We start from the raw sequence: 25009 nt of genomic DNA, 5'->3' as shown, positions 1-25009 counted from the left end.
CATGAGACAGCAAGACACCCAACCAAAATAATAACAAAAAACTGATCACTAAACGTGGGTTATTCCGTATTTCCGATGAGTGAATGGTGCGGGAGTCCGTGAAGCCAAAGCGGATGTAGAGTTTGTCACTTAAGTTGCCGTCTTCCCTTTTTGCAGAGAATACCGTTAGCAAGTGCTAGCTAATGTCGCCAGCCATACTGCGTACAGCGATGAAGCGGCGCCAAGTGCGGGCGGTTTATATAGGCACGCATACGTCATCGTCTGTTTGGACCAATGGGATGGCAGGAGTGATGTTGCTGAGAGGTGATTGGTCGAAAGAGCTGTCAGTTTGGGTTTTTTGACAAAGGCACTGTTCTCCTTGACGACTGGACGTCACGTGATGGCGTACGGTTGTTCGGAAGTTCCGTCGTAAAAGTTGCAGTTCATTTATCCTTTAGAGCCCGGTACCGGGCCGTGGCCCGATTGGTACCGGGCCGCAGAATAATTTTTTATAAAAATAAAAAATAAATAAAAAAATAAAAAAATATTTTTTATTTTTATTAAATCAACATAAAAACACAATATACACTCACAAATAATGCACCAACCACAAAAACTCAATTTTTCATGACTTTTTTTAAATCATTTTCAATGAAATGCCAAAATGACTTGTTTTGTTATCTGTTAAAGGCTTACTGAAATGGGATTTTCTTATTTAAACAGGGATAGCAGGTCCATTCTACGTGTCATACTTGATCATTTTGCGATTTTGCCATATTTTTGCTGATAGGATTTAGTAGAGAACATCAAGAGCTATTCGCCCCGAGAAATGACAATTTCCCCATTAATTTGAGCGAAGATGAAAGATTCGTGGATGAGGAAAGTTAGAGTGAAACATCAAAAAAAAAAAGGCGACGGCTCCAGGCGGCGGCAGTGGGACTATTTCAGATGTAATTAGACAAATTTACTAGGATAATTCTGGAAGATCCCTTATCTGCTTATTGTTTTAATAGTGTTTTAGTGAGATTGTAAAGTCATACCTGAAAGTCGGAGGGCTGGGGTGAACGCCAGTGTCTTTCAGAGTGTTGAGATCCGCTTTTTGGATCCTCCACATATTATTGTTTGTTGTTCCATTTTTATTTTCACTCTCCGTCTGATCCTATTATTTCCTGTTTAAGTCGGTCACCATGGTAGCTTATCAGTTTCACCTGTTTCTCTCGGCCCTGCACACTTGTCCTCACTAATCACCTGCCTTATATAAGCCTGCATCTTTTGTTGTTCAGTCTGGGATCCAAATTTGTTCTTACACAACTTTTGCACTTTTGCTTCCATGCTATTTCTGTATCACTCTCGCGAGCTCTCACGCCGCGCAATTTTATTTATTCTTAGCTGTCATGCTAAATGTTTTGTTATCCCCTTTCTGTGCCTATGTGCCAGTTTAGTTTACTATTTGTTTATCCTAGCTTTCATGCTAGCGTCTTTTGTTTGCCTTTTCCTAGCTCCAGTATTTTTGTTCTCTAGCACCTTTTGTTAAATAAATCATTAGTTCATACCTTTTGCTGTGTGCAATTTTCGACGCATCCTCGAGGGAATCGAACCCGGCATCTCAATGCCGAACAGACGTAACACAGAGAAGCCAATGGAGGAACCAAGATCACAGCTGCATTTTTGAGCTGCAGGAGGAAGTCGCATAATCCACTGAAGTCTCCGGTAAGAGCCGACTTAATATCACAATTTTCCCATCCAAAAATCTGCTGGTTGACGTAGAGAAACATGTTCGCTTGACCACTCCGTTAAAGGGGAACATTATCACCAGACTTATGTATGCGTCAGTATATACCTTGATGTTGCAGAAAAAAGACCATATGTTTTTTTAACCGATTTCCGAACTCTAAAAGGGTGAATTTGGCGATCTAAACGCCTTTCAATTGTTCGCTGTCGGAGCGATGACCTTTCACCCGTGACGTCACAATGGGAAGCGATCTACCATTTTCTCAAACACATTACACACACAAGTCAAATCAGCTCTGTTATTTTCCGTTTTTTCAACATTTCCGTACCTTGGAGACATCATGCCTCTTCGGTGTGTTGTCGGAGGGTGTAACAACACTAACAGGGACGGATTCAAGTTGATTTACGTGGAGTGTGCATCGATTAGCACGGCATGCTAATTGACGCTAACATGCTATTTAGGCTAGCTGTATGTACATATTGCATCGTTGTGCCTCATTTGTAGCTATATTTGCATCCACCCACATTTAATGCCAAACAAACACATACCAATCGACGGATTTAAGTTGCACCAGTGTCAAAAGATGCGAAAGTCCCTCGTTTGGTCTGCACATTTTACTGACAGAGATGTGTGGATATCCTGCGACACTCAAAGCAGATGCATTTCCAACGATAAAGTCAACAAAATCACAAAGGTGAGTTTTGTTGATGTTATTGACTTATGTGCTAATCAGAAATATTTAGTCGCGGCATGACTGCCAGCTAATTGATGCTAACATGCTATTTAGGCTAGCTGTATGTACATTTGTAGCTATATTTGCATCCAGTCTTTCCCACGACCCACATTTAATGCCAAACAAACACTTACCAATCGACGGATTTAAGTTGCTCCAATGGTCAAAAGATGCAATCGTTGGTTAGAAGGCGATCGCCGAATAGCCTCAATAGCTATTCGCTCAATAGCTTCAGTTTCTTCTTCAATTTCCTTTTCGCTATCTGCCTCCACACTCCAACCATCCGTTTCAATACATGCGTAATCTGTTTAAGCCGCTGAAATCCGAGTCTGAATCCGAGCTAATGTCGCTATATCTTGCTGTTCTATCCGCTTTGTTTGTATTGGCAACACTATGTGACGTCACAGGAAAATGGACGGGTGGATTTACAGATAGCGAAAATCCGGCACTTTAAAGCCTTTTTTTCGGGATATTCCATGATGGGTAAGATTTTCCATCCATCCATCTTCTTCCGCTTATCCGAGGTCGGGTCGCGGGGGCAACAGCCTAAGCAGGGAAACCCAGACTTCCCTCTCCCCAGCTACTTCGTCTAGCTCTTCCCGGGGGATCCCGAGGTGTTCCCAGGCCAGCCGGGAGACATAGTCTTCCCAACGTGTCCTGGGTCTTCCCCGTGGCCTCCTACCGGTTGGACGTGTCCTAAACACCTCCCTAGGGAAGCGTTCGGGTGGCATCCTGACCAGATGCCCGAACCACCTCATCTGGCTCCTCTCGATGTGAAGGAGCAGCGGCTTTACTTTGAGTTCCTCCCGGATGGCAGAGCTTCTCACCCTACCTCTAAGGGAGAACCCCGCCACACGGCGTTGTGGTGAAGAAGGAGCTGAGCCAGAAGGCAAAGCTCTCAATTTACCGGTCGATCTACGTTCCCACCCTCACCTATGGTCATGAGCTTTGGGTCATGACCGAAAGGATAAGATCACGGGTACAAGCGGCCGAAATGAGTTTCCTCCGCCGTGGGTAAAATTTTGAAAAAAAAAAACTTCGAAAAATAAAATAAGCTACTGGGAACTGATTTTTATTGGTTTTAACCTTTTTGAAATTGTAATAATGTTCCCCTTTAAAGCTTCACAACACCAACAAAAAAAACACAGGCTGTGTTTCTGCAATCGACCAACAGCATTCTTCTTTGACGTCTCCATTATTAATTGAACAAATTGCAAAAGATTCAGCGACACAGACGTCCAAAATACTGTGTAATTATGCGATGAAAAGAGACGACTTTTAGCCGTGTGTGGTGCTGGGCTAATATGTCCGCTACAACCCTAGACGTCACAAACACACGACGTTTTCAACAAGAAACTCCGCGGGAAATTTAAAATTGTAATTTAGTAAACTAAACAGGCCGTGTTGGCATGTGTTGCAGTGTTAATATTTCATCCTTGATATATAAACTATCAGACTGCGTGGTCGGTAGTGGTGGGTTTCAGTCGGCCTTTAAATGGTTGCTTCTTTACTGTTTTCAAGGTAGAGTGTGTAAATTGTACACTTGTTTTACCTTATTTGAGTTACTGTCTAGAAGTCTGGGGAAATACATACAGGACGAACATCCAACCACTATTCATAATGCAAAAAAGGGCCACCAGACTGATACATAACACAGGACCCCGAGAACACACTAATGGATTATTTATAAAAACATTTGGTTTAAAACGACCAGATCTCATCCAACTCAAGACTGCCCAAATGATTTATAAAGCAAGTAAAGATTTACTTCCAACAGAAGATTTTTACAAAGAGAAGGGAATTATAATTTAAGAGGAGAACTACTTTTTAAGATCCAATATTGTAGAACAACGCAGAAACGAATGAGTATAACAATAGCAGGGGTTAAAATATGGAACTGTTTAAAGGATGAAATAAAACACAGCACCAACATAAACCAGTTTAAAAAGCTTTTTAAATCATTTATCATTAGTAAATATAAGAAAGAAGAGCAAACATTGGTTTAGAAAGACAATAATATATAATATGTATATAAATACAATTTAGGATTTCATAATCATACATATAGGTTATATTAAAATGTATATATTACCACTTTATATGGAATTTAAATAAATTGTGTATATATAATATATATATATATATATATATATATATATATATATATAAGTGTACAAATGTATATGTTTGATTTAACAGTTCGAGATGCCACCTCAGTAGAAGCATTTAAGTCTCACCTTAAAACTCATTTGTATACTCTAGCCTTTAAATAGACTCCCTTTTTAGACCAGTTGATCTGCCGTTTCTTTTCTTTTTCTCCTATGTCCCACTCTCCCTTGTGGAGGGGGTCCGGTCCGATCCGGTGGCCATGTACTGCTTGCCTGTGTATCGGCTGGGGACATCTCTGCGCTGCTGATCCGCCTCCGCTTGGGATGGTTTCCTGCTGGCTCCGCTGTGAACGGGACTCTCGCTGCTGTGTTGGATCCGCTTTGGACTGGACTCTCGCGACTGTGTTGGATCCATTGTGGATTGAACTTTCACAGTATCATGTTAGACCCGCTCGACATCCATTGCTTTCCTCCTCTCCAAGGTTCTCATAGTCATCATTGTCACCGACGTCCCACTGGGTGTGAGTTTTCCTTGCCCTTATGTGGGCCTACCGAGGATGTCGTGGTTGTTTGTGCAGCCCTTTGAGACACTAGTGATTCAGGGCTATATAAGTAAACATTGATTGATTGATTGATTTAAATGTTAAACTGTGTATATGAGACGTGTGCTACATATATGTTGCTTATATATTGTTTAAAAAAAAAAGTAATATAAGTGAAGCATGTTTTAGATTTTATATATATCGCCCCCTTCCCCCCAATCTACAATGTAAATAGTCATGAAAACACATTGAATGAGAAGGTGTGTCCAAACTTTTTGCCTGTACTGTATACATAGCATTTTTTTGGGGGGGGATGACATAAAAAGATCAGATATGACATCCTCCCTGCAGTGTGACCGTCGCCCAGGTGACATATTTGGTGCTAACTACGTTAACTTTCTTTTCATGTTCATAATTAAAAGTTCTCCCTTCTTGGAAAATACCATTTTCTCTATCCAATTACTTTGTTGGCCCTGCGATGAGATGGCGACTTGTCCAGGGTGTACCCCGCCTTCCGCCCAATTGTAGCTGAGATAGGCGCCAGCGCCCCCCGCGACCCCTAAAGGGAACAAGCGGTAGAAAATGGATGGATGGATGGGATGGATGGATGGATATTTTGAACCTTGTTCCTGTTGTGATGGGGTAGGTTTATATAAGCTTTGCTTCAACCTACACCCTTTCGGCTCAATCATTGCTCAAATGAGTGTTTTTGTTTTCTCTTTTCTTGTTGTTGTTCTTTGTTTTATGTGAAGATTGCCGAAATAAAATACATTGATTGTTGTTTGATTGTTGAGCACGTCATTGAAACCAAGACTGGAAAGCGTACAGCAGTACGAAAAGAGCAAGCAGCCCGCAGCGAAAAAACGCGGGTTGTAGTTTTCACTCCGCCTTGCTAACGTGGAGACGAACGGCTGCTCCTTCCGCCCCAAACTACATTACCCAGAACACCCGGTGCGCCAATTAGAAACGTCAACAAGCCAGCGAACATTAAACGGAGCGGACCAAAATCCCAAACAAGGAAATGGTGGGGGGATAAACCGAGCGGATTATTTAATTAATGCATGCGATAATTAATATTTTATTTCATTTTTTAAATCTTAAATGAAGACGCATTCATGGGTTAGAATGGATTACGAGTTCAAAACAAAGCTGGCCGCCGAGAGGGAGAGAGTGGAAGATCTGTTCGAATATGAAGGTTGCAAAGTGGGTCGAGGCACTTACGGCCACGTTTTTAAAGCCAAGCGCAAAAACGGGTAAGACTCTTCTTTACTCAACATCTTTTTTTTTTCCCCCCCGCAACGTGTGATTGTTGAACGGCGCGTTTAGATTTGAATCCCCTCCCAACTCGACGGTCTGTTGATGTTTTCATGTCACTCAGCGACCTCCTCCTCCTCCTCCTCGCTACCGCTTGTCCCCTCGTCTTTACTTGGCGCCCTGACCACGCGCTATCACGTCTTTTTACCTCTTTTATTGGACCGATCGAACTTTTGTTTCCATTTTTAGTGGCAGTTGGGACTGTTTCACTTTCACCTGGTCACGTGACGGACACGTGACCAGCCCATGCTGGTTATGTGTTGTGAGATGACCCCCCCCCCTGATACAGTGGTTTTCAACCACTGTGCCGCGGTAAATGATGCAACTTCACCTAATTGGTTCAAATGTGAATTAAATAAATAAATAAATGGGTTGTACTTGTATAGCGCTTTTCTACCTTCAAGGTACTCAAAGCGCTTTGACGCTACTTCCACATTTACCCATTCACACACACATTCACACACTGATGGAGGGAGCTGCCATGCAAGGCGCCAACCAGCACCCATCAGGAGCAAGGGTGAAGTGTCTTGCTCAGGACACAACGGACGTGACGAGGTTGGTACTAGGTGGGGATTGGACCAAGGACTCTCGGGTAGCGCACGGCCACTCTCCCACTGCGCCACGCCGTCGATGAAAGATTCGTGGATGAGGAAATTTAGAGTTAAGAACAAGAAAAAAAAAGTGGGAGCGATTCAGAATTTATTAGACACATTAACTAAGATAATTCTGGAAAATCCCTTATCTGCCTATTGTTTTAGTGAGATTATACAGTACCTGAATTTCGGAGGGGTGTGGCCACGGGTGTGTTGACGCCAGAGTCTCTGAGGGAAGTCCCGCGCTGCACTAGGACGAAGCTCCGCTGATGTCTCCGGTAAGAGCCGACTTATTACCACCATTTTCCCACCGAAAACTGCCGGTTGACATTTGGTTGGGATCCATGTTCGCTTTACCGCTCGTTTCACATTCGGGAATTTTAAACAAGGAAACATTGTGTGTTTGTGTGGCTAAAGGCTAAAAGCTTCCCACCTCCATCTTATATTTATATAGCGCTTTTCTCTAGTGACTCAAAGCACTTTACATAGTTAAAGTGCTTTAACTTTACATAGTTACATGCTTTAACTATGTAAAGTGTGCATTTTTAAGTAAGACCAACATGTTTAGAGTATAATAAATCCCTTCTTCGTTTTAATAACATTATTATTCTGAAGTTAACCAATAATAAATCGAATACTTCTTACCATTAATGCGACTTCTTGAACAAGTCAGGCAGAAAAACGGATGGATGGATAAAATGCATGAGAATGTTTTGTATTTTGAACGTTATTTTTAGCTCTGTGCTTACTAGCGGAATTACTCATAATTATTACTCATTTTTATTTTAAAAACCAATACAATATATGTATAAAAAATATACATTTAAGCCTCCACTCAGTTATGATCCCGGGGACCCCAAAGGGTTTTGGTCCAAAAAAAAAAATATATATTAAAAATGTGTCATTATTCAGTATTATAAATTTTATTATTATGCAAGTTTTAAATCTCTAGATCAACATTATAAAAAAATGGAAAAAAAACTAAATATGCAATATTTTCACCCAATAACTTTTTTAGGTGGGATGTTTGAGATTATATAATAATTGGAGCCTTAATTTTGGATTTTGATTCATTATTATTTTTTGAGCAGTGACACTTAGAAACAAATCACACTAAAATAATTGGGAATCCAAAAGTGTCCTATTTATTAAAGTGTTAAAACATAAATTATACAATTTTTTTTACTGTTTACTTTTAGCACAATAATCTCGAGATCAACTTCAGATATATCCATCAATTTTAAGTTTTATTGTTGTTTATGTTTTCTTTGTTTTAGGCCCTTCTTTAAAAACAAAAAACAGCTCAGTTTTTTTAAATGGTATAACACAAAATATGCAACATTTTCCACAAAAAAATATCTCAAAGTGGAATATTTAATGTGATGTAATCAAAGCCTTGTATAGGTCAATAATTCAAAATGACATTGTTTTTGATTTATTATTCTTTTTTAAAGAACGAAACAGCCTGCATGGCAGCTTTTTGTTATAAGAGTAAGCACGGCTTGTCGGCGCATTCACATCATTTATGTGGCTTTTACACATCACATAAGTGAATGCAAGGCATACTTGGTCAACAGCCATACGGGTCACACTGAGGGTGGGCGTATAAACAACTTTAACACTGTTACAAATACGCACCACACTGTGAACCCACACCAAACAAGAATGACAAACATATTTGGGGAGGACATCCGCACCGTAACATAACGTAACAAATACCCAGGATCCCTTGCAGCACTAACTCTTCTGGAATCTACAATACACACCCCCGCTACCACCAAACCCCGCCCACCTCAACCTCAACCCCCGCCCCTCACATCTCCCGAATTCGGAGGTCTCAAGGTATGCAAGTATGGATGAGTCAGGTGGGTCTTGACTGGCTCCGCCGAACCCCTAGGGCAGTGGTTCTCAAATGGGCGTACGCGTACCCCTGGGGGTACTTGAAGGTATGCCAAGGGGTACGTGAGATTAAAAAAAATTTTTTTTTCTCAAAAATAGCAACAATTAAAAAAATATTTATAAATATATTTATTGAATGATACTCCAACAAAATATGCATGTAAGTTCATAAACTGTGAAAAGAAATGCAACAATGCAATATACAGCTAGATTTTTTTGTGGACATGTTCCGTAAATATTGATGTGTTAGAATAATTAGTTTTAGATTTAGATGCAGGTTTATTGGTCCCCGTTGGGGAAATTCATTTTCACTGCCCTACATTTAAGCATATAGACATTACACTTCACAAAACAAAAATAACAAAAAGACATCATACATGACCGACACATTTACAGGCTTTACATACATAATCCCTTAACAGTGTTAAGGGATTATATATGTATATATATTATCACACTAACTTTAGTATGATTAAAGTCTGTTGCTTTAGTTATTAGCTATTGTGCTCAAAGACAAAACTTCTTGTCTGAGGGGTGATCTCAACCACAGATGTTATCTTTGTTTTATTCAGAGTTCTATGGAACTCTGAATCAATCAATCAATCAATCAATCAATGTTTACTTATATAGCCCTAAATCACTAGTGTCTCAAAGGGCTGCACAAACCACAACACAAACCACTACGACACATAAGGGCAAGGAAAACTCACACCCAGTGGGACGTCAGTGACAATGATAAATGAATAAAAAGATGGACGCGGGAGCTGAACCTTAGAGCGTAGGGCAAGAATGTGACTAAGTGTGCAGCGCCATGCGTTCTCCTCATGAGCTAAATTGAACTCTGTCTCTGCATGGTTTGATGCTTCTTGTCTGATTTATAGATGTCATCAGTGTTTGAACCTGACAGATGTTAAACATTTCTTGTTTAGAATTAAGTTCATGAATCCAGATGGATCTATATTAAAATCCCCAAAAAGGGCACTTTAAGTTGATGATTACTTCTATGTGTTGAAATATTTATTTACAATTTAATCACTTGTTTATTTTTCAACAAGTTTTTAGTTATTTTTATATATTTTTTTTCCAAATATTTCAAGGAAGACCACTACAAATGAGCAATATTTTGCACTGTTATACAATTTAATAAATCAGAAACGGATGACATAGTGCTATATTTTACTTTTTTATCTCTTATTTTCAACCAAAAATGCTTTGCTCTAATTGGGGGGGTACTTGAATCCCCAAAAAATTTCGGAAGGGGTACATCACTGAAAAAAGGTCGAGAACCACTGCCCTAGGGTACGATCGAACCCACTGGACTAGAGCTACTGGCACCCCATTGCAGACCTGTGACATTCCCATTTCGTTTTCATATTTGAATTACTTTTAGTGTGGAAAACATTCCTTTGTGTATGCTTATTGTATTTGGACGACGTCTATTTGTCTGGTAATGATCACAGTGTGGACCAACATAGCGTTTAATTAGGATGAAGGATGTATGCTGAGGAGCGCCAGCGAAGCCATAAACCTGTCCCATGCAAATTTGTCACAAGTGGGTTTGAATGGAGCTTCATGAGGAGTTCTTTGATTGGTGCCAATTTTTGTTTCCAAGCCGCATTCGCCATTTCATTGTTTGAAATCCATTCACACATTCTCCTAATTATGCGTCTGTATTTCCGTCGGATCAAAAAACAGGATAAATGTACGGTCTCTGGAGTCTTGAAGCATATTAGGACACTAAATAGAACTGAAATCTATTCTCTTTTTTTATCCCCACAGGAGAGACGAGAGGGACTATGCACTGAAGCAGATAGAAGGCACTGGAATATCAATGTCTGCTTGCAGGGAAATCGCAGTAAGTTGCATTTCATGTGTGCTGTGGGTAAATAATCATTTATGTCGACGCCCATCCGGTGGACGTAGCCAAAGTCGACACCAAAAGGAGCTTTTGTTTGCACATTTCCTCCGGACTCGACAACGACGTGACTCTTGGCATTCTCTCCATGAAGTAGTCACCTGAAAAGGTTTTCACTTCACAGGTGTGCTTGAAGCTCATGGAGAGAATGCCAAGAGTGTGCAAAGCAAAGGGTGGCTATTTTGAAGAAACTAGAATGTGAAACTTGTTTTCAGTTACTTCACCTTTTTTGTTCAATCAATCAATCAATCAATGTTTATTTATATAGCCCCAAATCACAAATGTCTCAAAGGACTGCACAAATCATTACGACTACAACATCCTCGGAAGAACCCACAAAAGGGCAAGGAAAACTCACACACAGTGGGCAGGGAGAATTCACATCCGGTGGGACGCCAGTGACAATGCTGACTATGAGAAACCTTGGAGAGGACCTCAGATGTGGGCAACCCCCCCCCTCTAGGGGACCGAAAGCAATGGATGTCGAGCGGGTCTAACATGATGCTGTGAAAGTTCAATCCATAGTGGCTCCAACACAGCCGCGAGAGTTCAGTTCAAAGCGGATCCAAGACAGCAGCGAGAGTCCCGTCCACAGGAAACCATCCCAAGCGGAGGCGGATCAGCAGCGTAGAGATGTCCCCAACCGATACACAGGACGAGCGGTCCATCCTGGGTCTCGACTCTGGACAGCCAGTACTTCATCCATGGTCATCGGACCGGACCCCCTCCACAAGGAAGGGGGGGACATAGGAGAAAAAGAAAAGAAACGGCAGATCAACTGGTCTAAAAAGGAGGTCTATTTAAAGGCTAGAGTATACAGATGAGTTTTAAGGTGAGACTTAAATGCTTCTACTGAGGTAGCATCTCGAACTGTTACCGGGAGGGCATTCCAGAGTACTGGAGCCCGAACGGAAAACGCTCTATAGCCCGCAGACTTTTTTTGGGCTTTGGGAATCACTAATAAGTCCTTTGAAGGCAGATTTCTTGTCGGGACATATGGTACAATACAATCGGCAAGATAGGATGGAGCTAGACCGTGTAGTATTTTATACGTAAGTAGTAAAACCTTAAAGTCACATCTTAAGTGCACAGGTGAGCCAGTACAGGCGTAATGTGATCAAACTTTCTTGTTCTTGTCAAAAGTCTAGCAGCCGCATTTTGTACCAACTGTAATCTTTTAATGCTAAACATGGGGAGACCCGAAAATAATACGTTACAGTAATCGAGACGAGGCGTAACAAACGCATGGATAATGATCTCGGCGTCTTTAGTGGACAAAATGGAGCGAATTTGAGCGATATTACGGAGATGAAAGAAGGCCGTTTTAGTAACGCTTTTAATGTGTGACTCAAAGGAGAGAGTTGGGTGGAAGATAATACCCAGATTTTTTACCGAGTCACCTTGTTTTATTATTTGGTTGTCAAATGTTAAAGTTGTATTATTAAATAGAGGTCGGTGTCTAGCAGGACCGATAATCAGTATTTCCGTTTTTTTGGCGTTAAGTTGCAAAAAATTAGCGGACATCCATTGTTTAATTTCATTAAGACACGCTTCCAACTGACTACAATCCGGCGTGTTGGTCAGCTTTAGGGGCATGTAGAGTTGGGTGTCATCAGCATAGCAGTGAAAGCTAACACCGTATTTGCGTTAAGTACAAACCCCGTTTCCATATGAGTTGGGAAATTGTGTTAGATGTAAATATAAACAGAATACAATGATTTGCTAATCCTTTTCAATCCATATTCAGTTGAATATGCTACAAAGAGAACATATTTGATGTTCGAAGTGAAGTGAAGTGAATTATATTTATATAGCGCTTTTTCTCTAGTGACTCAAAGCGCTTTACATAGTGAAACTCAATATCTAAGTTACATTCAAACCAGTGTGGGTGGCACTGGAAGCAGGTGGGTAAAGTGTCTTGCCCAAGGACACAACGGCAGTGACAACGATGGCGGAAGCGGGAATCGAACCTGCAACCCTCAAGTTGCTGGCACGGCCGCTCTACCAACCGAGCTAAACCGCCAAACTGATAAACATTTTTTTTTTGCAAATAATCATTAACTTTAGAATTTGATGCCAGCAACACGTGACAAAGAAGTTGGGAAAGGTGGGAATAAATACTGATAAAGTTGAGAAATACTCATCAAACACTTATATGGAACATCCCACAGGTGTGCAGGCTAATTGGGAACAGGTGGGTGCCATGATTGGGTATAAAAGCAGCTTCCATGAAATTCTAAGTAATTCACAAACAAGGATGGGGTGAGGGTCACCACTTTGTCAGCAAATTGTCGAACAGTTTTAGAACAACATTTCTCAACGAGCTATTGCAAGGAATTTAGGGATTTTTACCATCTACGGTCTGTAAAATCATCAAAAGGTTCAGAGAATCTGGAGAAATCACTGCACGTAAGCCATGATATTATGGACCTTTGACCCCTCAGGTGGTACTGCGTCACAAACCGACATCAGTGTGTAAAGGATATCACCACACGGGCTCAGGAACACCTCATAAAACCACTGTCAGTAACTACAGTTGGTCGCTACATCTGTAAGTGCAAGTTAAAACTCTACTATGCAAAGCAAAACCCATTTATCAACAACATCCCCCCGCATATTGTGATCACGACAAACCGTGTTCCCGACATCTACAAAGCAATTAGCTACCTGCTGCCACCTGCTGGTATGCCAAGCTTTAGACAGTACAGACACAACGGCACATTATTTGTGGATTTATAATTATTGGTCTGCATAAAATACTTAAAGGGGAACATTATCACAATTTCAAAAGGGTTAAAAACAATAAAAATCAGTTCCCAGTGGCTTGTTGTATTGTTTGAAGTTTTTTTCAAAATTTTACCGGTCCCGGAATATCCCTAAATAAAGCTTTAAAGTGCCTTATTTTCGCTATCTTCGAAACCACTATCCATTTCCCTGTGATGTCATACAGTGCTGCCGATACAAACAAACATGGCGGTTACCACAGCAAGATATAGCGACATTAGCTCGGATTTCAGCGGTTTAAGCGATTCAACAGATTACGCATGTATTGAAACAGAGGCAGATAGCGAAAACGAATTTGAAGAAGAAATTGAAGCTATTGAGCGAATAGCTATTGACGTTATTCGGCCATAGCGTGGGTGTACCTAATGAAGTGGCCAATAGCATGGCGGCCTTATTAGCATCGCCGGTAAAATGTGCGGACCAAACGATCAGGACTTTCGCATCTTTGATTTCTATTTTACTGTTTTAATTGATTTTACCCTTTAAAATAGTTTTTAATCATATTTGTTTTTATATTGTTTTTATTGGTTTTATATTTATTTATTTTTTTGTTTTTATTCAGTCATTGGTGGAGCATAATATATATATATTTTTTATTTTTATTTTATTTTATTTATTTATTTATTATTTTTTTTTTTATTTATTTTTTATTTTTTTTTACAATTGTTTTTAACATGGCTGTGCAGCACTTTGGAAATGTTATTGTTGTTTAAATGTGCTATATAAATAAAGTGGATTGGATTGGATTGGATTGTGACACTGGAGCAACTTAAATCCGTCGATTGGTAAGTGTTTGTTTCGCCTTAAATGTGGGTATCTAGTTGCAAATGTACATACAGCTAGCGTAAATAGCATGTTAGCATCGATTAGCATAGCATGTTAGCATCGATTAGCTGGCAGTTACACCGTGACCAAATATGTCTGATTAGCACATAAGTCAACAACATCAACAAAACTCACCTTTGTGATTTCGTTGACTTCCATCCATCCATCCATTTTCTACCGCTTATTCCCTCGTTGCAAATGCATCTGCAGGTTATCCATACATCTCCGTGCCATGTCTGTCTTAGCATCGCCGGTCAAATGTGAAGACACTCTGGTACATTCAATGGGGGTCTGGCGGCAGATTCCTTGCCAGTGGTGCAACTTGAATCCCTCCCTGTTAGTGTTGTTACACCCTCCGACAACACACCGACGAGGCATGATATCTCCAAGGTTCCAAAAAATAGTAAAAAAAAACGGAAAATAACAGAGCTGAGACCCGGTGTTTGTAATGTGAAAATGAAAATGGCGGGTGTGTTACCTCGGTGACGTCACGTTCTAACGTCATGGCTAAAAGACCGATAAACAGAAAGGCGTTTAATTTAGAGTTCGGAAATCGGTTAAAAAATACATGGTCTTTTTTCTGCAACATCAAGGTATATATTGACGCTTGCATGGGTTTGGTGATAATGTTCCCCTTTAAATGTAGACACAAATCATAATGTGAGCCCTTTAAGAACAATGTGTCTGTTTTTCAAGGTGCTTTTTTCAGTAGTACTAAAGCGGTGAGAGAAAACTAGCGGCTTCTCACAACTAACTGCTGCACTGTCGTCTAAAACCATCTGGCCTCCTTCGTGGAAGTAGAGATCCCGGAGTTCTTGGTGTTCAGCTCGGGTTCCTTCCAGCGTGTGCTTGGGCACCGTGCAAACACTTGTAAAGGCTGAGTGTGTTTGCTGTGGCTGCGAAGACAGAACACAGGGTTGCTAGGGACTGAAGGAGTCCCGCGTCCGTCCTCACATGGCGAGCTTTTAAACCACAACCCAAGAAGACCTAAACGGGCCCATTTTTAGATAATGCATCTGTGCTGCCTAATCCAATTGTGATCTGGTGTGTCATTGTCTTAAAGGCCTACTGAAATGAGATTTTCTTATTTAAACGGGGGATAGCAGGTCCATTCTATGTGTCATACTTGATCATTTCGCCATATTTTTGGTAAAATTATTTAGTAGAGAACATCGACGATAAAGTTCGCAACTTTTGGTCGCTAATAAAAAAGCCTTGCCTGTACCGGAAGTAGCAGACGATGTGCGTGTGACGTCACGGGTTGTGGGGCTCCTCACAGCCTCACATTGTTTACAATCATGGCCACCAGCAGCTAGAGCGATTCGCACCGAGAAAGCGACATTTACCCCTTTAAAGGCCTACTGAAAGCCACTACTACCGACCACGCAGGCTGATAGTTTATATATCAATGATGAAATATTAACATTGCAACACATTCCAATATGGCCGGTTTAGTTTACTAAATTGCAATTTTAAATTTCACACGGAGTTTCTGATTGAAAACGTCGCGTATGCGTGATGTCTCGGGTCGGAGGGGACATATTAGCCCAGCACCACACAGGGCTAAAAGTCGTCTCTTTTCATCGCATAATTACACAGTATTTTGGACATCTGTGTTGCTGAGTCTTTTGCAATTTTTTCAATTAATAATGGAGACGTCAAAGAAGAATGCCGTTGGTGGAAAGCGGTGGATTGCAGCTGTCTTTAGCAACCGAAACACAGCCGGTGTTTCTTTGTTTGTTGTGAAGCTTTAACACAGAGCGGTCAAGCGAACATGTTCTCTACGTCAACCGGCAAGTTTTTGGATGGGAAAATTGTGGTATTAAGTCGGCTCTTACCGGAGAGTTCAGTGGATTATGAAAGCCACTACTACCGACCACGCAGTCTGATAGTTTATACTTTAATGATGAAATATTAACATTGCAACAATACGGCCGGTTTAGTTTACTAAATTGCAATTTTGAATTTCACGCGGAGTTTCTGATTGAAAACGTCGCGTATGCGTGATGTCTCGGGTCGGAGGGGACATATTAGCCCAGCACCACACACGGCTAAAAGTCGTCTCTTTTCATCGCATAATTACACAGTATTTTGGACATCTGTGTTGCTGAATCTTTTGCAATTTTTTCAATTAATAATGGAGACGTCAAAGAAGAATGCTGTTTCTTTGTTTGTTGTGAAGCTTTAACACAGAGCGGGCAAGCGAACATGTTTCTCTACGTCAACCGGCAAGTTTTTGGATGGGGAAATTGTGATATTAAGTCGGCTCTTACCGGAGAGTTCAGTGGATTATGAAAGCCACTACTACCGACCACGCAGTCTGATAGTTTATACTTTAATGATGAAATATTAACATTGCAACAATGCGGCCGGTTTAGTTTACTAAATTGCAATTTTAAATTTCAAACGGAGTTTCTGATTGAAAACGTCGCATATGCGTGATGTCTCGGGTCGGAGGGGACATATTAGCCCAGCACCACACAGGGCTAAAAGTCGTCTCTTTTCATCGCATAATTACACAGTATTTTGGACATCTGTGTTGCTGAATCTTTGGCAATTTTTTCAATTAATAATGGAGACGTCAAAGAAGAATGCTGTTGGTGGAAAGCGGTGGATTGCAGCTGCCTTTAGCAACCGAAACACAGCCGGTGTTTCTTTGTTTGTTGTGAAGCTTTAACACAGAGCGGTCAAGCGAACATGTTTCTCTACGTCAACCGGCAAGTTTTTGGATGGGGAAATTGTGATATTAAGTCGGCTCTTACCGGAGAGTTCAGTGGATTATGAAAGCCACTACTACCGACCACGCAGTCTGATAGTTTATACTTTGATGATGAAATATTAACATTGCAACAATATGGCCGGTTTAGTTTACTAAATTACAATTTTAAATTTCACACGGAATTTCTGATTGAAAACGTCGCGTATGCGTGATGTCTCGGGTCGGAGGGGACATATTAGCCCAGCACCACACAGGGCTAAAAGTCGTCTCTTTTCATCGCATAATTACACAGTATTTTGGACATCTGTGTTGCTGAATCATTTGCAATTTTTTCAATTAATAATGGAGACGTCAAAGAAGAATGCTGTTTCTTTGTTTGTTGTGAAGCTTTAACACAGAGCGGTCAAGCGAACATGTTTCTCTACGTCAACCGGCAAGTTTTTGGATGGGGGAAATTGTGATATTAAGTCGGCTCTTACCGGAGAGTTCAGTGGATTATGAAAGCCACTACTACCGACCACGCAGTCTGATAGTTTATACTTTGACGATGAAATATTAACATTGCAACAATACGGCCGGTTTAGTTTACTAAATTGCAATTTTGAATTTCACGCGGAGTTTCTGATTGAAAACGTCGCGTATGCGTGATGTCTCGGGTCGGAGGGGACATATTAGCCCAGCACCACACAGGGCTAAAAGTCGTCTCTTTTCATCGCATAATTACACAGTATTTTGGACATCTGTGTTGCTGAATCTTTTGCAATTTTTTCAATTAATAATGGAGACGTCAAAGAAGAATGCTGTTTCTTTGTTTGTTGTGAAGCTTTAACACAGAGCGGTCAAGCGAACATGTTTCTCTACGTCAACCGGCAAGTTTTTGGATGGGGAAATTGTGATATTAAGTCGGCTCTTACCGGAGAGTTCAGTGGATTATGAAAGCCACTACCACCCACCACGCAGTCTGATAGTTTATATATAAATGATGAAATATTAACATTGCAACAATATGGCCGTTTTAGTTTACTCAATTGCAATTTTAAATTTCACGCGTAGTTTCTGATTGAAAACGTCGCGTATGCGTGATGTCTCGGGTTGGAGGGGACATATTAGCCCAGCACCACACACGGCTAAAAGTCGTCTCTTTTCATCGCATAATTACACAGTATTTTGGACATCTGTGTTGCTGAATCTTTTGCAATTTTTTAAATTAATAATGGAGACGTCAAAGAAGAATGCTGTTGATGGAAAGCGGTGGATTGCAGCTGCCTTTAGCAACCGAAACACAGCCGGTGTTTCTTTGTTTGTTGTGAAGCTTTAACACAGAGCGGTCAAGCCAACATGTTTCTCTACGTCAACCGGCAAGTTTTTGGATGGGAAAATTGTGGTATTAAGTCGGCTCTTACCGGAGAGTTCAGTGGATTATGAAAGCCACTACTACCGACCACGCAGTCTGATAGTTTATACTTTGATGATGAAATATTAATATTGCAACAATATGGCCGGTTTAGTTTACTAAATTGCAATTTTAAATTTCACGTGGAGTTTCTGATTGAAAACGTCGCGTATGCGTGATGTCTCGGGTCGGAGGGGACATATTAGCCCAGCACCACACAGGGCTAAAAGTCGTCTCTTTTCATCGCATAATTACACAGTATTTTGGACATCTGTGTTGCTGAGTCTTTTGCAATTTTTTCAATTAATAATGGAGACGTCAAAGAAGAATGCTGTTGGTGGAAAGCGGTGGATTGCAGCTGCCTTTAGCAACCGAAACACAGCCGGTGTTTCTTTGTTTGTTGTGAAGCTTTAACACAGAGCGGTCAAGCCAACATGTTTTCTACGTCAACCGGCAAGTTTTTGGATGGGGAAATTGTGATATTAAGTCGGCTCTTACCGGAGAGTTCAGTGGATTATGAAAGCCACTACTACCGACCACGCAGTCTGATAGTTTATACTTTGACGATGAAATATTAACATTGCAACAATACGGCCGGTTTAGTTTACTAAATTGCAATTTTGAATTTCACGCGGAGTTTCTGATTGAAAACGTCGCGTATGCGTGATGTCTCGGGTCGGAGGGGACATATTAGCCCAGCACCACACACGGCTAAAAGTCGTCTCTTTTCATCGCATAATTACACAGTATTTTGGACATCTGTGTTGCTGAATCTTTTGCAATTTGTTCAATTAATAATGGAGACGTCAAAGAAGAATGCTGTTGGTGGAAAGCGGTGGATTGCAGCTGCCTTTAGCAACCGAAACACAGCCGGTGTTTCTTTGTTTGTTGTGAAGCTTTAACACAGAGCGGTCAAGCGAACATGTTCTCTACGTCAACCGGCAAGTTTTTGGATGGGAAAATTGTGGTATTAAGTCGGCTCTTACCGGAGAGTTCAGTGGATTATGAAAGCCACTACTACCGACCACGCAGGCTGATAGTTTATACTTTAATGATGAAATATTAACATTGCAACAATACGGCCGGTTTAGTTTACTAAATTGCAATTTTGAATTTCACGCGGAGTTTCTGATTGAAAACGTCGCGTATGCGTGATGTCTCGGGTCGGAGGGGACATATTAGCCCAGCACCACACAGGGCTAAAAGTCGTCTCTTTTCATCGCATAATTACACAGTATTTTGGACATCTGTGTTGCTGAATCTTTTGCAATTTTTTCAATTAATAATGGAGACGTCAAAGAAGAATGCTGTTTCTTTGTTTGTTGTGAAGCTTTAACACAGAGCGGTCAAGCGAAGATGTTTCTCTACGTCAACCGGCAAGTTTTTGGATGGGGAAATTGTGATATTAAGTCGGCTCTTACCGGAGAGTTCAGTGGATTATGAAAGCCACTACTACCGACCACGCAGTCTGATAGTTTATACTTTGACGATGAAATATTAACATTGCAACAATACGGCCGGTTTAGTTTACTAAATTGCAATTTTGAATTTCACGCGGAGTTTCTGATTGAAAACGTCGCGTATGCGTGATGTCTCGGGTTGGAGGGGACATGTTAGCCCAGCACCACACACGGCTAAAAGTAATCTCTTTTTATCACATAATTACACAGTATTTTGGACATCTGTGTTGCTGAATCTTTAGCAATTTGTTCAATTAATAATGGAGACGTCAAAGAAGAATGCTGTTGGTGGAAAGCGGTGGATTGCAGCTGCCTTTAGCAACCGAAACACAGCCGGTGTTTCTTTGTTTGTTGTGAAGCTTTAACACAGAGCGCTCAAGCCAACATGTTTCTCTACGTCAACCGGCAAGTTTTTGGATGGGGGAATTGTGATATTAAGTCGGCTCTTACCGGAGAGTTCAGTGGATTATGAAAGCCACTACTACCGACCACGCAGTCTGATAGTTTATACTTTGATGATGAAATATTAACATTGCAACAATATGGCCGGTTTAGTTTACTAAATTGCAATTTTAAATTTCACGCGGAGTTTCTGATTGAAAACGTCGCGTATGCGTGATGTCTCGGGTTGGAGGGGACATATTAGCCCAGCACCACACACGGCTAAAAGTAATCTCTTTTTATCACATAATTACACAGTATTTTGGACATCTGTGTTGCTGAATCTTTAGCAATTTGTTCAATTAATAATGGAGACGTCAAAGAAGAATGCTGTTGATGGAAAGCGGTGGATTGCAGCTGCCATTAGCAACCGAAACACAGCCGGTGTTTCTTTGTTTGTTGTGAAGCTTTAACACAGAGCGGGCAAGCGAACATGTTCTCTACGTCAACCGGCAAGTTTTTGGATGGGGGAAATTGTGATATTAAGTCAGCTCTTACCGGAGAGTTCAGTGGATTATGAAAGCCACTACTACCGACCACGCGGTCTGATAGTTTATACTTTAATGATGAAATATTAACATTGCAACAGGAAGTTTGCAATCCCCCCCTTCAAAACAAAAGTTTTGTAAAAGCCGGTCACCTTTCTTCAAACATTATCTCCTCTGAGTGCGTTTGTTGTTTTGGCTTCAAACTCGCACAGGAGAGAGATTGAACCCTTCTGATTAAAAGTATAGAACAGAGTTTTGATAAGTTCTCAGGTTTTGATTTTACGCCACCTTCAAAGAACCCCTGTGCAAAGTCTCCTAAAAAATGTCATTTTTGCCTCTTTGAGCTGTTATTTGACCCCCTTAAAATGCTTCTAAACTCACCAAACTTGACACACACATCAGGTCTGGCAAAAATTGCGATCTGATGAAAAAACCTAACCTCAAAACTCAAAATTGCGCTCTACCGCCCCCCTAGGAATACAACACGGACAAACTGTTCCTAGGAAGAAAACACAGACAAAACTGCTTGTAACTTCCGGTAGGAATGTCAGAGAGACATGAAGCAAAAAACACTATGTAGGTCTCACTTAGACCTACATTTTAATAATTAACATACTTTAGCAAAAATCAACAGGAAGTTTGATATTTTCACTTCAATACAACAACTGCATTACTTTCACAATGCATTAGATTCTCAAAATAGTGGCTCCAAGGCGTCTTCTAACGCTTATCCAGCCGTGGGTCTCGGGGGCAGCAGCCAAAGGCGCGCTGGTACCTTCGCACCCTAATTTGACCCCCTTAACATGCTTTAAAACTCACCAAATTTGACACACACATCGGTATGGAGCGGCAGACCAACTTATTAAGCAACCAAACCCCAAAAATGAAAATTGCGTGCTAGCGCCCCCTAGGAAGAGACAAAAAACAGACTGCTTGTAACTTCCGTTAGGAATGTCGTAGAGACATGAATCAAAAACCTCTATGTAGGTCTGACTTAGACCTACATTTCCAATAGGAACCTTCTATAGCAAAAATGAACCGGAAGTTGGCAAAAACCCCTTCAAAACAACATTTTCGCAAAAAATGCTATTTTTGCCTCTTTGAGCTGTAATTTCACCCCCTTAAAATGCTTCCAAACTCACCAAACTTGGCACACACATCAGGACTGGCAGAAATTGCGATCTGATGAAAAAAACAAACCCCAAAACTCATGTAGGTCTCACTTAGACCTACATTTTAATAATTGACATTCTTCAGCAAAAATCAACAGGAAGTTAAAAATTACCCCTTCAAAATAAAAGTTTTGCAAACACCCGTCACCCTTTTTCAAACGTTATCTCCTCTAAGCTCGTTTGTCGTTTCAGCTTCAAACTCGCACAGGAGAGAGATTGAACCCTTCTGATTAAAAGTAATCGAACAAGTTTTGATTACTGCTCCGGTTTTGATTTTCAATCAATCAATCAATGTTTATTTATATAGCCCTTTTACGTGCCTTCAAAGAACCCCTGCCCAAAGATTCCTAAAAAATGTCATTTTTGCCTCTTTGAGCTGTAATTTGACCCCCTTAAAATGCTTCAAAGTGCAAGTTAAAGCACTACTATGCAAAGCGAAAGCCATTTATCAACAACATCCAGAAAAAACTATCTGTAATTTCACCCCCTTAACATGCTTCAAAACTCACCAAATTTTACACACACATTAGGACTGGCGAAAATTGCCATCTAATAAAAAACCAAACCCCAAAAATCAAAAGTGCGCTCCAGCGCCCCCTAAGAAAAAACACAGACAAAACTGCTTGTAACTTCTGTTAGGAATGTCGTAGAGACATGAATAAAAAACTTCTATGTAGGTCTGACTTAGACCAGGGCTTGAGTAGCGGCGGCAGCAGCCAAAGGCGGACCCGACCAACGCTGCTTGCATCTTTAATTCCAATTGTAATCAAAGTGTTAAAAATAATGTTGAAAATATAAAACATGCTCATGCGTTTGAATCCATCCATCCTTTTTTGAACCGCACTTGTTCAAGAAGTTGCATGAAGGTTAAGAAGTGATTTAATTATTATTGCTTAGTTTAGGGCTTGCCCTCCTGGGGGTTCTTCAGACCACCAAGCACCGACATGAGAGCCTGTTTCAGGGTTACAACATTTTTTTTATTTTTCAATAAGACTCTCAGTTGCTTTCCAGCAGTTGTCTTTTTCCCTTTCGTTCTCGCTCGCACTCTGGCTCCAACGCCAACCCCGTCTCTCCTCCTGGCTGCTGCTTAAAAGCAGAGCAACAGGTGATTAGATAACAAGGCCCAGGTGGGAACATCTACGCTCCTGCCGCTGATTTCGAAGCCGGTCCCGGCAACACCTCGCTTCGCTGCAGGCCCGCAGGCCACGCCCCCTCCACAGTTAGCTTCAGAATAACAATGTTATTAAATGATAAATGGGTTGGACTTGGATAGCGCTTTTCTACCTCCAAGGTACTCAAAGCGCTTTGACACTACTTCCACATTTACCCATTCACACACACATTCACACACTGATGGAGGGAGCTGCCATGCAAGGCGCTAACCAGCACCCATCAGGAGCAAGGGTGAAGTGTCTTGCTCAAGGACACAACAGACGTGACGAGGTCGGTACTAGGTGGGGATTGAACCAGGGATCCTCGGCTTGGCTCTCTCAGCGGAAAAGGTTCCCGACCCCTGTTGTACAGTAATAAAATACTGCTCTACCGGGGTTGTCTCCATACCAGTATTTTGCTACCGGTTCCAAAATGTAGCTTTTTACTGTATCGAGAAGGAAACATTATCAGTAAATTCCAATCCCTTGGCGAGCCTCTTTCAAAAGTGGACTGGCAGGAATCTGGCTTAGTCGTGAGTATTTGGACCTCCTCCAGTCAGTGCTTTTCCCTCTGAAAACTTGACCCATTTTACTCAAAAGGGAAGCAACCTTTTTTTTTCTCATCTTTCTGTTTTGGTATTTAGGTTGATCGTGCGTATTTGATCGACACTTTTGTGATAACAAACAGGGTTGGGATTTTACCAGAATATTGTTCCTTTCAGGATGTCGGTAGTAGAGAACCCTGGTCTCAGGGCTGTACAACGTTGTTGATAGTAGAGAACCCTGGTCTCAGGACTGTACAATGTTGTCGGTAGTAGAGAACCCTGGTCTCAGGACTGTACAATGCTGTTGGTAGTAGAGAACCCTGGTCTCAGGGCTCTAAAACGTCATCGGTAGTAGAGAACCCTGGTCTCAGGGCTGTATAACGTTGTCGGTAGTAGAGAATCTTGGTCTCAGGGCTGTACAATGTCGTCGGTAGTAGAGAACCCTGGTCTCAGGGCTGTACAATGTTGTCGATAGTAAAGAACTCTGGTCTCAGGGCTGTACAATGTTGTCAGTAGTAGAGAACCCTGGTCTCAGGGCTGTACAATGTTGTCGGTAGTAGAGAACCCTGGTCTCAGGGCTGTACAATGTTGTCCATAGTAAAGAACTCTGGTCTCAGGGCTGTACAATGTTGTCGATAGTAAAGAACTCTGGTCTCAGGGCTGTATAATGTTGTCGGTAGTAGAAAACCCTGGTCTCAGGGCTGTACAATGTTGTCGGTAGTAGAGAACCCTGGTCTCAGGGCTGTACAACGTCGTCAATAGTAGACAACCGTGGTCTGTACAATGTTGTCGGTAGTAGAGAACCCTGGTCTCAGGGCTGTACAACGTCGTCGATAGTAGACAACCGTGGTCTGTACAATGTTGTTGGTAGTAGAGAACCCTGGTCTCAGGACTGTACAACGTTGTCGGTGGTAGAGAACCCTGGTCTCAGGGCTGTACAACGTCATCGGTAGTAGAGAACCCTGGTCTGTACAATGTTGTTGGTAGTAGAGAACCCTGGTCTTAGGACTGTACAACGTTGTCGGTGGTAGAGAACCCTGGTCTCAGGGCTGTACAACGTCATCGGTAGTAGAGAACCCTGGTCTGTACAATGTTGTTGGTAGTAGAGAACCCTGGTCTCAGGACTGTACAACGTTGTCGGTGGTAGAGAACCCTGGTCTCAGGGCTGTACAACGTCGTCGATAGTAGAGAACCCTGGTCTGTACAATGTTGTTGG

The 25009-nt window shown here is 41.4% G+C and overlaps 1 protein-coding gene across 3 annotated transcripts in view; it reads left to right on the top strand.

Annotated features, from left to right (window-relative positions):
• Positions 1–6068: 6068 nt before the first annotated feature.
• Positions 6069–25009, top strand: part of LOC133549040 (cyclin-dependent kinase 8-like) — a 28418-nt gene continuing 9477 nt past the window's right edge. For 2 of the 3 annotated variants that reach the window (XM_061894115.1, XM_061894112.1), the window contains exons 1-2: positions 6081–6347; positions 10680–10755. In XM_061894115.1, coding sequence (XP_061750099.1) covers positions 6196–6347; positions 10680–10755 — 228 coding nt within the window. In that variant the 5' untranslated portion in view covers positions 6081–6195. Of the gene's footprint in view, positions 6348–10679; positions 10756–25009 lie in introns of all 3 variants that reach the window. The other variant, XM_061894113.1, reaches the window with a different exon arrangement.

Source organism: Nerophis ophidion, linkage group LG03, assembly GCF_033978795.1.
Source record: "Nerophis ophidion isolate RoL-2023_Sa linkage group LG03, RoL_Noph_v1.0, whole genome shotgun sequence".
NCBI classification, from domain to species: domain Eukaryota; kingdom Metazoa; phylum Chordata; class Actinopteri; order Syngnathiformes; family Syngnathidae; genus Nerophis; species Nerophis ophidion.
This window is presented reverse-complemented; position numbering and strand designations above follow the sequence as displayed.